Here is a 14313-nt window from a genome sequence, read left to right as displayed (position 1 = left end):
GAATTCCTGAAGGAAACACCATATCTTATCTTTAGTTCAGTCTCAGAGTGAGAGATGATTATGGAGGAATAAATTAGCAGAGAGGAAGATTTGAATATTTTCTTGAGTTCACAATATACATAGTTTTAAAAATTATTTTAAGCACTGGTTCTCAAACTTTAGCATATATCAAATTCATCTGGAGGGCCTGATAAAACTTAGATTGCTGGTTCTCACCCTAGAGTTCATCAGCTTTAAGTCTGGAGTAGTATCATCATTATTTATTTCTAACAAGTTCCCAGTTGATACTTCTGCTGCTTATCCAAAGACCATTAATTTTATTTTCTTGTCACCCCATCTGTTCTGTCTGATTCATCAACAACATGCAACCCAGAAATCACACAGATGTTTCAGAATTCCTTCTCTTGGGATTGACAGATGATCCAGAACTGCAGCCTCTCCTCTTCATTCTATTCCTGACCATGCTCCTAGTCACCATCGTGGGAAACCTACTCATCATCCTGACTGTCATCTCTGACTCTCACCTGCACACCCCCATGTACTTCTTTCTCTCCAATCTGTCCTTTATTGACATCTGTTTAAGCACAACCACGATCCCACAAATGTTGATGAACATACAAGCACATAATCGGAGCATCACTTATACAGGCTGCCTTACACAGGTTTACTTTGTCCTGGTTTTTGCTACTTTGGAAAATTTTCTTCTTGCAATTATGGCCTATGACCGCTATGTGGCCATTTGCCACCCGCTGAGGTACACAGTCATCATGAACTCCCGCTTCTGTGGACTGCTCATTCTCTTCTCCTTATTCGTTAGCATTGTGGATACTCTCCTCCACAGTCTTATGGTGTTGCAGCTGATCTTCTGCACAGACCTGGAAATCTCCCTCTTCTTCTGTGAAGTTGTTCAGGTCATCAAGCTTGCATGTTCTGATACCCTCATCAATAACATCCTGCTATATTTTGCAACTAGCATATTTGGTGGTATTCCTGTGTGTGGAATCATTTTCTCTTATATTCAAATAGTCTCCTCTTTTTTGAGAATGTCATCAGTGGGTGGAAAGTATAAAGCTTTTTCCACCTGTGGTTCTCACCTCTCAATTGTATCCTTATTCTATGGGACTGGTTTGGGAGTGTACATTAGTTCTGCTCTTACTAACTCTTCCAGGAACACTGCAGTGGCTTCAGTGATGTACACTGTTGTCCCTCAAATGCTGAACCCCTTCATCTACAGCCTGAGGAACAAGGACATGAAAGTAGCCTTGAGAAAACTCATTAATAAGATACCAATGATTTTTCAAGAGTGTATTGTCTAATTTCCCCATCTCTGAATGTTTTCCAGTTGTCCTTCTCTTATTGATTTCCAGCTTTGTAATGCTGTGGTCAAAGAAGACACTTTGTATGATTTTAACCTTTTAAAATTTTTTAGACTTGTTTGTGGCCTAACATATGATCTCTCCTGGCGAATGTGCCATGTGCAGTGGAGAAGAATGTATCTTCTGCTGTTGATAAATGGAGTGTTTACATATGTCTGTTAGGTTTTGTTTGTTTATACCATTTTTCAAGTTCTCTATCTCTTTTTGATCAATCCAGAGGTACCATCTATTGTTGAAAGTTTTGTAGTGAAGTCTCTAAGTAGCATTGTAGAAATATGTATTTCTCACTTCACTTCTGTCATGTTTGCTTCATGCAATTTGAAGTTCTGTTGTTTAGTGTATGTATGTTTATAGTTGTTATAGCATCTTGATTATTGACCCTTTTATGTCTACCTCTATCTATCTATCTATCTATCTATCTGTCTGTCTATCTATCTATCTATCTATCTATCTATCTATCTATCTATCTGTCATCTATCTATCTTCTATCTATCCTCTTTTGCCTATTTTAACAGCTTTGACTTAAAATATATTTTTTCTGATATTAGTTCATTTTTTATAACTATTTGACTGAAGTATATTTTCTATCATTTCATTTATAATCTGTTTGTGTCTATGGACCTATAGCGAGTTTCTTGTAAACTTCTTATATTCATGTAATGTTTCTTTTATTATTCTTCCAATCTCTGCCCTTTGATTGAGAGTTCAATCCTCTTACCTTTTGTTTGTTTATTTTTTTAAAGTTTTTTAATTGTTATATCACTTTTATTTTTAAATTAATCATTCAAATCCCAGTGTGCCCTATGAACAGGAAGCACAGTATGTTCTTTTGTTTGTTTTTGTTTTGTTTATTGCAGTAACGTTGGTTTATAACATTGTGTAAATTTCAGGTATACATCATTATACTTCAGTGGTGAACATGAGAACATGATGTAGTCCATGCAGAAATAATCCTCTTACCTTTAATGGATTTTACTGATAAGGAGATATTTAGTTGTTCCATTCAAAAATGTATTTTCTGTATGTCTAATACCTTTTTTGTTGTTGTTCTTCAATTCCTCCATTATTTATTTATATTTTTCTAGTTTATTTTTTTATCTTGAATATTTTGGAATTTTTTTCATCATTTTTTTAGAATATATCCAGATAATTTTCTTTGTGGTTACTATGGACATTAAATTTAACAATCTTGTTTGAATGCATATCACTTTTACTTCAACAGCATGCAAAACTTCTGTTCTTATATGGTTCTGTCCTTTATTCTTTATGTTGTTACTGTCACAAATTAAATGTTTATACATAGTGGCCAGTAGCCTAGATTTAAAAATGTTTACGTTTGTTTTTCTAAATCCAGTAGGAAATTTTAAAAAGTAGAATTATAAACCAAAACTAAAATACGGGCTCTTTTATTTTCTACACATTTATCTTTACCAGAAATAGTTGTTTTTTCATGCATTGAATTACTGTCTAGCTAGATAATGCCGCAATAACTTTCACGAGTCTACAAAGACTGTTATGATATTCTCTTTAAAGTTAAGATTATCATAGCTACTTAAGTTTCAATCCTTTTGCAAAGGATAAAGATTGGTTAAATAACACTAACACTAATTCTTCATTTTAAAAAATAAACAGTATCATCAAAAATTAATGGTTATCTCCATACTAAATTTATAAACATAAATTTCTGGTCTTTATGACATGAATTTATAGGAATAAATGTTAATTGATGTTGGGAAAAAAAAAAGAATTACTGTCTAGCATCTCTTCATTTCAAACTCAAGGAATTCGTTAGATATTTTCATAGAGCAGGCTTTGAGGTAATGAACTCCTTCAGCTTCGTTTATCTGCACATGTTTTATTTCTCCCCCATTTTTGGAAGGCAATTTTTGTCAGATATAAAATTCTTAGTTGACTTTATTTTTTCTTTCAGCACTTTAAAAATATCATCCCACTGTCCTCTGGCCTTCATGGTTCTGACGAGAAATTTGTTGTTAATCCTACTGAGGACCTCTTGTATGTGATGAGTTAATTTTATCTTGGGTTCTAATATGTTATAAGCTCCATTCCAAATTCTCTTTTTCCCTTTGGCTTTGTCAGTTTGATGATAATATGTTTTAGTGTTAATATCTTTGAGTTATCCTCCTTGGTGTTCATGGAGCTTCTTAATTTTGTAAGTTCATGTCCTTCACCATGTTTGGGAAGTTTTTGACCATTATTCATTAAAATACTCTTTCCATCTCCTTATCTTTTTCTTCTCCTTCTGGAAATTCAATAACACATTTTTTTTTTTTTTTACATGTAGTGGTGTCCTACAGGTCCCTTAGGGTATACTTACTTCATTCATTTTTTTTTCTGCTCCTTACACTCAATATTATAATGAGTTAGCTTTGTATATAAGAATCTACGCTGTAGCTTTCTTTTTAAAAAAAATTAGTAGTTGGAGGTGGTAGAAGTCTATTTGTTTAGTGACTTTCTCAAAATATTTTGCAAAGACTCTACTTCTTGTCATATGTGGTTATTGAAATGTGTGTTCTTTAGCTTTGTTCAGCTAGTGCTTTGATACATTTCCTTGAGTGGCATGAGCGATACAAACAAGAAAAGAAATAACATTCCTCTCTCAGTCTTTACAGGTAGGAACTGTGGGTCAGTACTCTTTCAAAACTTACCCAGGTTTGCACTGAGCCTAGAAATCAATATGAAAGTTTAGAATCTTCTCTGGTATTTTCTGAGTATATGTCTTGCCATGGGTATGCGTGTGGCTTTCTAAATCTTCCCACATATTTGCCTGCTCTAAAATGTCCAAATTCCCTAAAGAAAATTTCTACTGTTTTTGCTCTGGGGTTGAGCTGAGCTATTTTATGTTTTGACTTTAATCTTTTACCATAGGCACATGTCAGCTGTGAGTTTGGTTTGTGGTGTTTTCAAAAAATGCCCAATGTTTTCCCAGCCTGAGTTCTGAGTTAGGCAAGGCAGAGATGAGCGCCTTGTGCCAGTCCTTCAGGTAGCTTCCAGACAGGTTAGAACAGACATAGAGAATGATTTGAGAAAAGGTCTACTCTGTGTCTTCTGAATCCATGGACCAGGGTCTCATACTGAGAACACAGGCTGTGATCATTTTAAGACTGACTAGTGTCACGCCAGGGAGGAAGTGGGGCAAGGGAAAATAAAAATGCCACAAAACCTTTCTACCAGTTCGAAATTGCTTTTTTCTTGATTCAGCACTCACTTGGTTGCTGTAAATTTTGAATGCTTTCAGGAGTTCTGACAAAGTTAGTTCTGACAGTTTCTGCTTGTTTTTTTATTGTTTCTTTGAAAGTAGAAGGCTTTAAGCTGCCTAATATGCCATTTTGCCATTTTGATGGCAAAATACCATGGACTCTTTTATGCACAGTCTTTTATGCACTTGCATTTTATAACATATATATATCCATATTAAACTATATTTTTTAACCTAAATATCATTTCAATCTTCCTCAGACTGTTGTTGTAAAGGGTGCCTTTGAATGCATCTTAAGAAAGAAGACTAGAATCCAATTACAGAAAGAAATTTTGTCCATGTGTGAAAGGCACTTGGAATACATGCAAACAGAAATAGGTGAATGGAAGAGAATTGCATAATTTCCGCCTACAGGATGAGGGAATTTTAAGTTCTTCCTTCTCTGAACTTTTAAGGGTTTTCACTGGCCTGGGATTGGAATGATAGCAAACGAGTTTGGCTAATGAGAAACTTTGGATGTTGAAGCCCCGAGGGCAACAGAGACTGTAAATTATCTGCCTGTGGTCACCCTGCTCAATAGCCCTGCTCAGGTCACTAGTCAGCATATCTGAACCTCTTTCCAGGAATCATCACTTTTGCACAACAGCCCGGTCCTTCGCTCTATGATTCCATGACCCCTGAGAACAGGGCTTCCATTTCTCTCCTGCAGTATCAAAGGGAGAACTGAGTGTCTTTCCCTAAGTTTAGCTTCCAAGTCATCTGAAGTTCCCTAGTCTGTTTTTCAAATAGGGAGAGGTGTTTTTCTACCAATCCAACTTCAGTTGAGTGGGAACATGCTGAAAATGGTTTGATCTTATTTATCTATGACGATTATGCCTCATTGTCCATCATCTGACATGTTTTCTTGTACCTTTGCAATGATACTAATCAATCTGCTAATATTTGACTCTGACCATAAAATTCTAGGATCTTTTTCTATTCTCAAGAGAAACCTCCCCTTGCTCCAGTTTGTGGAGTGTTCTTGACTTCTCTAAAGTATTCCTTATTTTATGGGCAGGGAATGAAGGTGGATTTTCATCTTATATTTATAGTTCTGTGTCTGGTTCTTCATGTTCCTTTTTAGTGATGATGATTGGTTGACACTGGTACCTTTCTATGAAGATTCTGGCACAGGTAATGGAGAACTAGGCAAACCCCGTAGGCTACATCCACGTATCAATATCTCTTTGGTAAAATATGAAATCTTTTAAAAGACAGAATGACACATTATATCTGGACCAGTGCTCATGTGTCTGTTTCCAGAATTAATAAATTTTGACATTTGCCATTATAGTTCTCCTCTTTAAGTAATAAAATAATTGATAGAGACAACATTCATTTTTATTTTCCTCTATTCTTGTCCTTCCATTCCCAAAGGCAGCAACAGTCTTGAATTTGTTGAGTTCCTTGGCATTGCTTTAAACTAGTCTTACATACAAATATGTGTGTGTGTGTGCATGCATGCGTATGTGCATATGTGTCACAATGCAAATGCCCATTCCTTCAAGAATAAATAAATTGTGATGTCGTAAGACAGGGTACTACAGAAAAGGAGTGGAAGCTAATGAACCAGAATAAAATGTACCAACACTTTTTCCTCCCCTCTGCTTCTAAAAAAATGCATTATTTATTTATTTATTTATTTATTTATTTTTGTGAGGAAGATCAGCCCTGAGCTAACATCCGTGCTAATCCTCCTCTTTTTTTGCTGAGGAAGACCTGCTCTGAGCTAACATCTATTGCCAATCCTCCTCCTTTTTTTTCCCCAAAACCCCAGTATATAGTTGTATGTCATAGTTGCACATCCTTCTAGTTGCTGTATGTGGGACGTGGCCTCAGTATGGCCGGAGAAGCGGTGCGTCGGTGCGTGCCCAGGATCCGAACCCGGGCCACCAGTAGCAGAGTGCACGCACTTAACTGCTAAGCCACGAGGCTGGCCTCCCCTCTGCTTCTATACATGAGCAAGATTTACAGTGGGAGTGTCAGCACATGAATTCTTTCTGAAACTTGCAGTCACCATACCAGGATTAGTCTTTCTTTCTCTTCTCTTCTTTCATCTTGTCCCACCCCTCGCTTCACTCTCTGCTTTGTCCAATCATGTTCATGCCATAAACAAATCTCTATAGGTGATATTAAGAAGGTCCCATATGTCAAGCACTGTGCTTGGTGATATTGTCTATTTATTTCTCATCCCTGTCGTACCCCCATAAGATTTCTTGATGGTTTCCATCATACCCATATGGAGACAGAGACTTCTCACATAGTTGTGAAAATTTCCTTGTTCCTGAAGCATGTGCTAGAACCTGGAATAAATTCAGGTGTGTCTGAGTCCAAATTTGCTCCAAATGATCAATTCCATTACAGTTACTTGTTTTGATAGCTCAATGCTTGGCTCAGATTTTCTTATCTAGGAAGCAGAGTTTTTGTATTGCTATTTGTCTTTAAACATTAACATCCTAATGATCACGCTGTTTGTGTTTTTGTTGTTGAGTTGTATGAGTACCTTATATATTTTGGATATTAACCACTTGCCAGGTATATGATTTGGAACTATTTTCTCCCAGGTGGTTAGTTGTCTTTTCATTTTGTTCATGGTTTCCCATGCTGTGCAGAAGCTTTTTAGTCTAATGTAGTCCCATTTGATAATTTTTTCTTTTGTTTCTCTTGCCTTAGTAGACATGGTATTTGAAAAGATGCTGCTAAGACTAATGTCAAAGAGTGTACTGCCTATATTTTTTTCTAAGGGTTTTATGGCTTTAGGTCTTACATTCAAGTCTTTAATCCATTTTGAGTTAATTTTTGTGTGTGGTGTAATATAATGGTCCACTTTCATGCTTTTGCATGTGGCTGTCCAGTTTTCCCAGCACCATTTAATGAAGAGGCTTTCCTTTCTCCATTGCGTGTTCTTGGCTCCTTTGTTGAAGATTAACTGTCTATAGATGTGTGGTTTTGTTTCTGGGCTATCAATTCTGTTCCATTGATCTGTATATCTATTGTTGTGCCAGTACCACGCTGTTTTGATTACTGTAGCATTGTAGTACATTTTGAAGTCAGGTATTGTGATGCCGTCAGCTTTGTTCTTCTTTCTCAGGATTGCTTTGGCTATTTGAAATCTTTTGTTGTTCCCTATAAATTTTAGGATTCTTTGTTCTATTTCCATGATGAATGTCATTAGGATTCTGATTGGGATTGCATCGAATCTGTGGATTGCTTTAGGTAATATGGACATTTTAACTATGTTTATTCTTCCAATCTGTGAGCGTGGAATATCTTTCCATTTCTTTGTGTCTTCTTCAGTTTCTTTCAATAATGTCTTACAATTTTCAGTATATAGTTATTACACCTCTTTGGTTAAATTTATTCCTAGAAATTTTATTTTTTTGTTGCGATTGTAAATAGGATTGTATTGACTTCTCTTTCTGCTGGTTCATTGTTAGTGTATAGAAATGCAACTGGTTTTTGTAAGTTGATTTTGTACCCTGAAAATTTGCTGTAGCTTTTTATTATTTCTAATAGCTTTCCAATGGATTCTTTAGGGTTTCTGTATATAGAATCATATCATCTGCAAACAGCAAGAATTTCATTTCTTCCTTTCCCATATGGATACCTTTTATTTCTTTTTCTTGCCTAATTGCCCTGTCCAAAATCTCCAGTACTATGTTGAATAAGAGTGGAAAGAGTGGGCCTCATTGTCTTCTTCCTGTTCTCAGAGGGATGGCTTTCAGATTTTCACCATTGAGTATGATGTTGGCTGTGGGTTTGTCATATATGGCCTTTATTATGTTGAGGTACTTTATATATCCATTATATTGAGAGTTTTTAATCATAAATGGGTGTTGGATCTTGTCAAATACTTTCTCTGCATCTATTGGGGTAGAGGAAATAAACAGACACTTTTCCAAAGAAGATATACAGATGGCCGACAGACACATGAAAAAATGTTCAACATCTCTAATTATTAGGGAAATGCAAATCAAAACTACAATGAGATATCACCTCAATCCCATCAGAATGGCTATAATTAACAAGACAAGAAATAACAAGTGTTGGAGAGGATATGCAGAAAAGGGAACCCTCATACACTGCTGATGGGAATGCAAACTGGTGCAGCCACTATGGAAAACAGTATGGAGATTTTTCAAAAAATTAAAAATAAAAATACCGTACAATCTAGGTATCCCACTACTGAGTGTTTATCCAAAGAATATGAAATCAACAATCCAAGTAGATTTATGGACCCCTACATTCATTGCAGCATTATTAGCAATAGACAAGACATGGAAGCATCCCACGTGCCCTTCTGTGGATGAATGGATAAAGAAGATGTGGTATATATATACAGTGGAATAATACTAAGCTATAAAAAAAGACAAAATGGTCCCCTTTGCAACAACATGGATGGACATTGAGGGTCTGATGTTAAGCAAAATAAGCCAGACAGAAAAGAGAAATACTGCATGATTTCACTCATATGTGGAAGATAAACAAATACATGGAAAAAGAGAATAGATTAGTGGTTGCCAGAGGGGAAGGTAGCTGGGGGTAGGAGAAAGGGGTAAAATGACACATATGTACAGCAATGGATAAAAATTATACTACTGCTGGTGAGTGCAATGAAGTCTATACAGAAATTGATAAATAATAATGTACACCCCAAATTACACAGTTATAAACTATTCTGATGTCAATAAAATAATTGAAAATAAAAGATCCTAATGAACTATTCTCATTTGAAACATCATTAGAATATTTTTCCAAATCTCTGTTTTATAAGAACAGTAGGAAATATATTGATAGACCCAGGCCTGAGCCAATTAAGTCTTCCCAGTTTGGAAGGATCCAATGTCAATATTCTCTAACTTCTCACCTTAACCCAAGAAATAGGAGTGTCCCGGAGATGATGCCAGTGCATACCTTCTGAGTATCCTCAGGAGGTGGTGAGAAAGGCTGCCTGACCCATGCTTTAGTGGGACCCAACCAGAAAAGGAAAGATGGAGGGTCCTAATTTCTATGAGTGATTTTTCTTTAGTGCGCTCAAGATTTTAATTGATTAATTATTATTACATTTTAAAAACCACGTTACTTCAGTACAATTGACATGGAAAAAGCTGTTCATACTAATGTATACAACTTTATGGGTTTGGGGATAAGAATGCACCAATGAAAACATCAAGACCATTGGCATATCTATCACCTCCCAAAGTTTCCACTCATCCTCTTTATTATTATTATTATTATTATTATTATTATTATTTGTGATCAGAACACAGCATAAGATCTAACCTCTTAGCAAAGTTTAAATGTACAATACAGTATTGTTGGCTGTAGGCACTATGCTGTCTAGTAGATTTCCAGAACTTATTTATATTGCATAACTGAAAGTTTGTATCCTTTGACTATCTCTCTCTATTTATCCCCTTCCCCGTCCCTGGCAAACACCATTTTGACTCTATGTTTCTATGGTTTTGACTATCTTAGATTCCACATACAAGAAAGATCATACAATATTTATCTTTCTGTATCTGGATTATTATACTTAGTATAGAGTCCTCCATGTTCCTCCATGCTGTCACAAATAGCAGGATTTACTTCTTTGTCTAAGGCTGAATAATATCTCGTATGTATGTACCACATTTTCTCTATCCATTTATGCATTGATGGATGTTTATATTGGTTCTGTATTTTGATGATTTATATTGCTGCAATAGACATGGGAATCAAGGTATCTCTTTGAGATCCTGGTTTTAAATCACTTGAATATACACCCAAAAGTGGGATTGCTGGTTGTTCTGTTTTTAGTTTTTTGAGGTACCTCCATAGCGTTTTCCATAGTGACTGTACCAGTTTACATTCCCAACAACAGTGTACCAGGCTTGTCTTGTCTTCACATCCTTGCCAACACTCATTATCTTTCATTTTTTTGTATGTGTGTGAGGAAGATCAGCCCTGAGCTAACATCTGCCAATCCTCCTCTTTTTGCTGAGGAAGACTGGCCCTGGGCTAACATCCGTACCCATCTTCCTCCACTTTATATGGGACGCTGCCACAGCATGGCTTGACAAGCGGTGCGTTGGTGCGCACCGGGCATCCAAACCGGCGAACCCGGGGCAGCCGCAGCAGAGCGTGTGCACTTAACTGTTTGCGCCACCGGGCCGGCCCTATTTTTGTGTTTTTAATAATAGGCATCCTAATGTGTGTGAGATGATTTCATATTGTGGTTTTGATTTGCATTTCTCTGATGATTAGTGATGTTGACACTTTTTCATATACTTGTCCATTTGTATGTCTTCTTTGGAGAAATATCTATTCAGGCCTTTTGCCCCTGTCTTATTCTGTTAATATTTTTGCTATTGACTTGTATGAGTTCCTTATATATTTTGAATATTAACTCCGTATCAGATGTATGGTGTGCAAATATTTCTCCCATTTTGTAGGTTCTCTTTTCATTTTTTTTTCTTCCCTTTTGCCGTGCTTAAGCTTTTTAGTATGATGTAGTCCACTTTGTTCATTTTTTCTCTTGTTGTTTGTACCTTTGGTGTCATATTCAAAAAGCCATTGCAAAGGCCAATGTCAAGGAGCTTTTACCTTATGCTTTCTTCTAGGAGTTTTATGATTTCACGTATTTTCTTTAAGTCTTTAATCCATTCAATTTTTTTTTGTATGGTATAAGATATTCACACAATTTCATTCTTTTGGATGCGGATATCCAGTTTCCTAACACCATTTATTGAAGAAAATATCCTTTCCCCATTGTGTATTCTTGGAGCCTATATCAAAGATTAGTTGACCATATATGTATGGCTTTATTTCTGAGCTCTCTATTCTGTTCCTCTGGTCTATGTGTCTGTATTTATACCAGTACCAGGGTGTTTTGATTACTATAGCTTTGTAGTATCACTTGATGCCATGGAGTGTGATGTCTCCAGCTTTGTTCTTCTTGCTCAAGATAACTGACTGCTTGGGGTCTTTTATAGGTCCATATGCATTTAGGATTGTTTATTCTATTTCTTTATAAATTGCATTGAGAATATTGCACACCTGGCCTCAGAGTCAGAAAAGCAGGTATCCTGAATTCCTCCCTCTGGAGTCTTGATCTGTAAGGATTTGCACTGTTCTGGGATCTCAATGATGATAACATTGCTTGGCTAATGAGAAGCTTTGGAAATTGAGCCTCTAGGGATACAGGGATTGCAATCTTCCTGTAACCACTTCCTTCAACAATCCTTCTGAGGAAAAGAAGTAGCACACCTGAGCCTCCTCCCATAGATGGTCCATCTTGCCCAGGATCACAGTGGCTCACCCAATCCCTTTGCATTTCCAGAAGGCAAATCTCCCAGATGCTACTTTCAGAGAACAGATCAAACATTATTCTGCTGTTATGCTAACCAGGTAACTTAATGTCCTTTAGTCAATGTTTGGAAATGAGGGCAGGTGTTTTAGTACAAGCTCATTCAAGGGAAACAGTGAAGAGAGTAAATACATCAGATGATTAAGTATTAAGTAAATATGTAAGATGATTAAGTCACCCATGGCCCTCCTTCCTGTCTGTCATCTTCTTCTCACGTTTTCGTGTGTCTTTGCACCAATACGCAAGGACTTCTTTTTTGCTTAACTTGCACTCAGTCTACTATGTCCAAAACCGTTTTTTTCCTGAACAGAAAGCAGGATGACTGTCGTAAAACTTGTCACATTTACTTGCATTCCTGTGATGGTAGGGTGCAGAGGGGTTGGTAAATTTTACCTTATTTTCCCATTCTTGGTCCTTGACATATCTTTCTATTATTTCTGTTGCATGGACCTGGGTCTCAAGAGATCCAGACAGAATCTTCAAGCTGTCACCGTAGTCTATACGTTTATTTTATAAGGTAACCATAATTTTAAATAATCAGAACAGTATAGATAGTGTAATTTAAAAAAAATGACCACCCGTAACCCTCTCCTGAATTGACAAATGTTGACATTCTGCTATGTCAGCTTCAATTCTTTTTGAAAAGTAACAATATACTTATAGAAGACACTCTCTTGACATTTCCACACATTCATCTCCTTCCCTTCCCAACAGTGTTTGCCACTGGTGATGCTCCTGACGGCGGACCACAGATTTGACTGTTTTGTTATCCTGTCTTTTCCATCAGATTTGCCAACAACATGAAACCCAGAAACCAAACAGATATTTTAGAATTTCATCTTATGGAAGTAACAGATGATCCAAAACTGAAGTCCCTCATCTTTAGCCTGTTTCTGTCCATTTACCTGGTCACCGTCTTGGGAAACCTGCTCATCATCCTGGCTATCATCACTGACTCCAATCTGCACACCCCCATGTACTACTTTCTCTCCAATCTGTCCTTTACTGACATCTGTTTAAGCACAACCACAATTCCAAAGATGCTGTTGAACATACAAGTACAGAACCAGAGCATCACTTATAGAGGCTGCCTCATGCAGGTTTGCTTTGTCCTGATTTTTGCTAATTTGGAAAATTTACTCCTTGTGGTTATGGCTTATGACCGCTATATAGCCATTTGTCACCCACTGAGGTACACAGTCATTATGAACCTCCACCTCTCTGGCCTGCTGATTCTACTCTCACTGTTCATTAGCATTTTGAATGCCCTGTTCCACAGTCTGATGGTGTTGCGACTGTCCTTCTGTACAGACCCAGAAATCCCCCTCTTTTTCTGTGAAATTGCTCAGATCATCAAGATTGCCTGTTCTGATACCCTCATCAATAGCATCCTGGTTTATTTTGCAGCTAGCATATTTGGTGGTGTTCCACCTTCTGGAATCATTTTCTCTTATACTCGAATTGCTTCCTCTATTTTGAGAATGCCATCAGTGAGTGGAAAGTATAAAGCTTTTTCCACCTGTGGTTCTCACCTCTCAGCTGTCTCCTTATTCTATGGGACAGGTTTGGGGGTGTACATTAGTTCTGTATTTACATACTCTTCCAGGAAGATGGCAGTAGCTTCAGTGATGTACAATGTGGTCACTCCCATGTTGAATCCCTTCATCTACAGCCTGAGGAACAGAGACATGAAAGGAGCCTTGAGAAAAATCATTGGTAGGGTACCTTCTTTTCAGTGATTGTGTCATCTGCTTTGGGCTGAGGTTTCTAGAATAATCAAAGTGAAAAGAGTACTGGGTGAGTCAACATGCCTGATTTCCATCACCAACTTCTAAAATGATCAGATAGCATAACGGACAAGTACACTTCAAATTGGAGTGGAAACATAATTTGCACTTTATCTAGCTTTGTGATGTTTGACAAGCAATTTCCAACCTGTAATCTCAGTTTCTGAGGGAGACTCCCTCAGGAGAATGTGAGTCTGGGGTCCATCTAATAGTGATTTTGGGATTAATGCTTTTAGAAGAAGTGAAGTGGGTAAGGTGGGTAGGGCTGGGAGAGGATTTAACCAAAGCTCTGGTGATTGTTAGAGACTACTTTTGCCTGGTTCCATTGTTGAGGCTGTGAGAATTGCACTTTGAGTTAGAAAAGACAAGGACAAAATAGATGGACCTTGAGGGTATTATACTAAGAGTTAGAAGTACTATGAGGCAAGAGAGATGATATTTCATAACTCAATTCAGTAACTGCTGAGCCCAGTCACCAATAAACTGTATCTGGGTGGGACAACATCAACATCCACTACCCTTAACTTCATTTAGTATAAAATGGCA

The 14313-nt window shown here is 37.0% G+C and overlaps 2 protein-coding genes across 2 annotated transcripts; both read left to right on the top strand.

The window, feature by feature from the left end:
• Nucleotides 1-362: 362 nt before the first annotated feature.
• Nucleotides 363-1316, top strand: LOC131394629 (olfactory receptor 7G2-like). The gene has a single exon (XM_058526017.1). It carries the CDS (start codon nt 363-365, stop codon nt 1314-1316), a length of 954 nt encoding a protein of 317 aa, XP_058382000.1.
• An 11464-nt stretch (nt 1317-12780) lies between these two features.
• On the top strand, nt 12781-13719 carry LOC131394628 (olfactory receptor 7G2-like). Its single transcript, XM_058526015.1, has one exon. The coding sequence runs from the start codon at nt 12781-12783 to the stop codon at nt 13717-13719; it is 939 nt and encodes a 312-aa protein (XP_058381998.1).
• The last annotated feature ends 594 nt before the right edge of the window (nt 13720-14313 follow it).

Source organism: Diceros bicornis, chromosome 30 (assembly GCF_020826845.1).
Source record: "Diceros bicornis minor isolate mBicDic1 chromosome 30, mDicBic1.mat.cur, whole genome shotgun sequence".
In the NCBI taxonomy this organism is placed as follows: Eukaryota; Metazoa; Chordata; class Mammalia; order Perissodactyla; family Rhinocerotidae; genus Diceros; species Diceros bicornis.
The sequence above is the reverse complement of the archived record's forward strand: the minus strand, read 5'-3'. Positions and strand labels throughout refer to the sequence as shown.

Coding starts and splice junctions, on each gene's coding strand:
- LOC131394628 (XM_058526015.1), top strand. CDS start 12,781: ATGAAACCCAGAAACCAAACAGATATTTTAGAATTTCATCTTATGGAA.
- LOC131394629 (XM_058526017.1), top strand. CDS start 363: ATGCAACCCAGAAATCACACAGATGTTTCAGAATTCCTTCTCTTGGGA.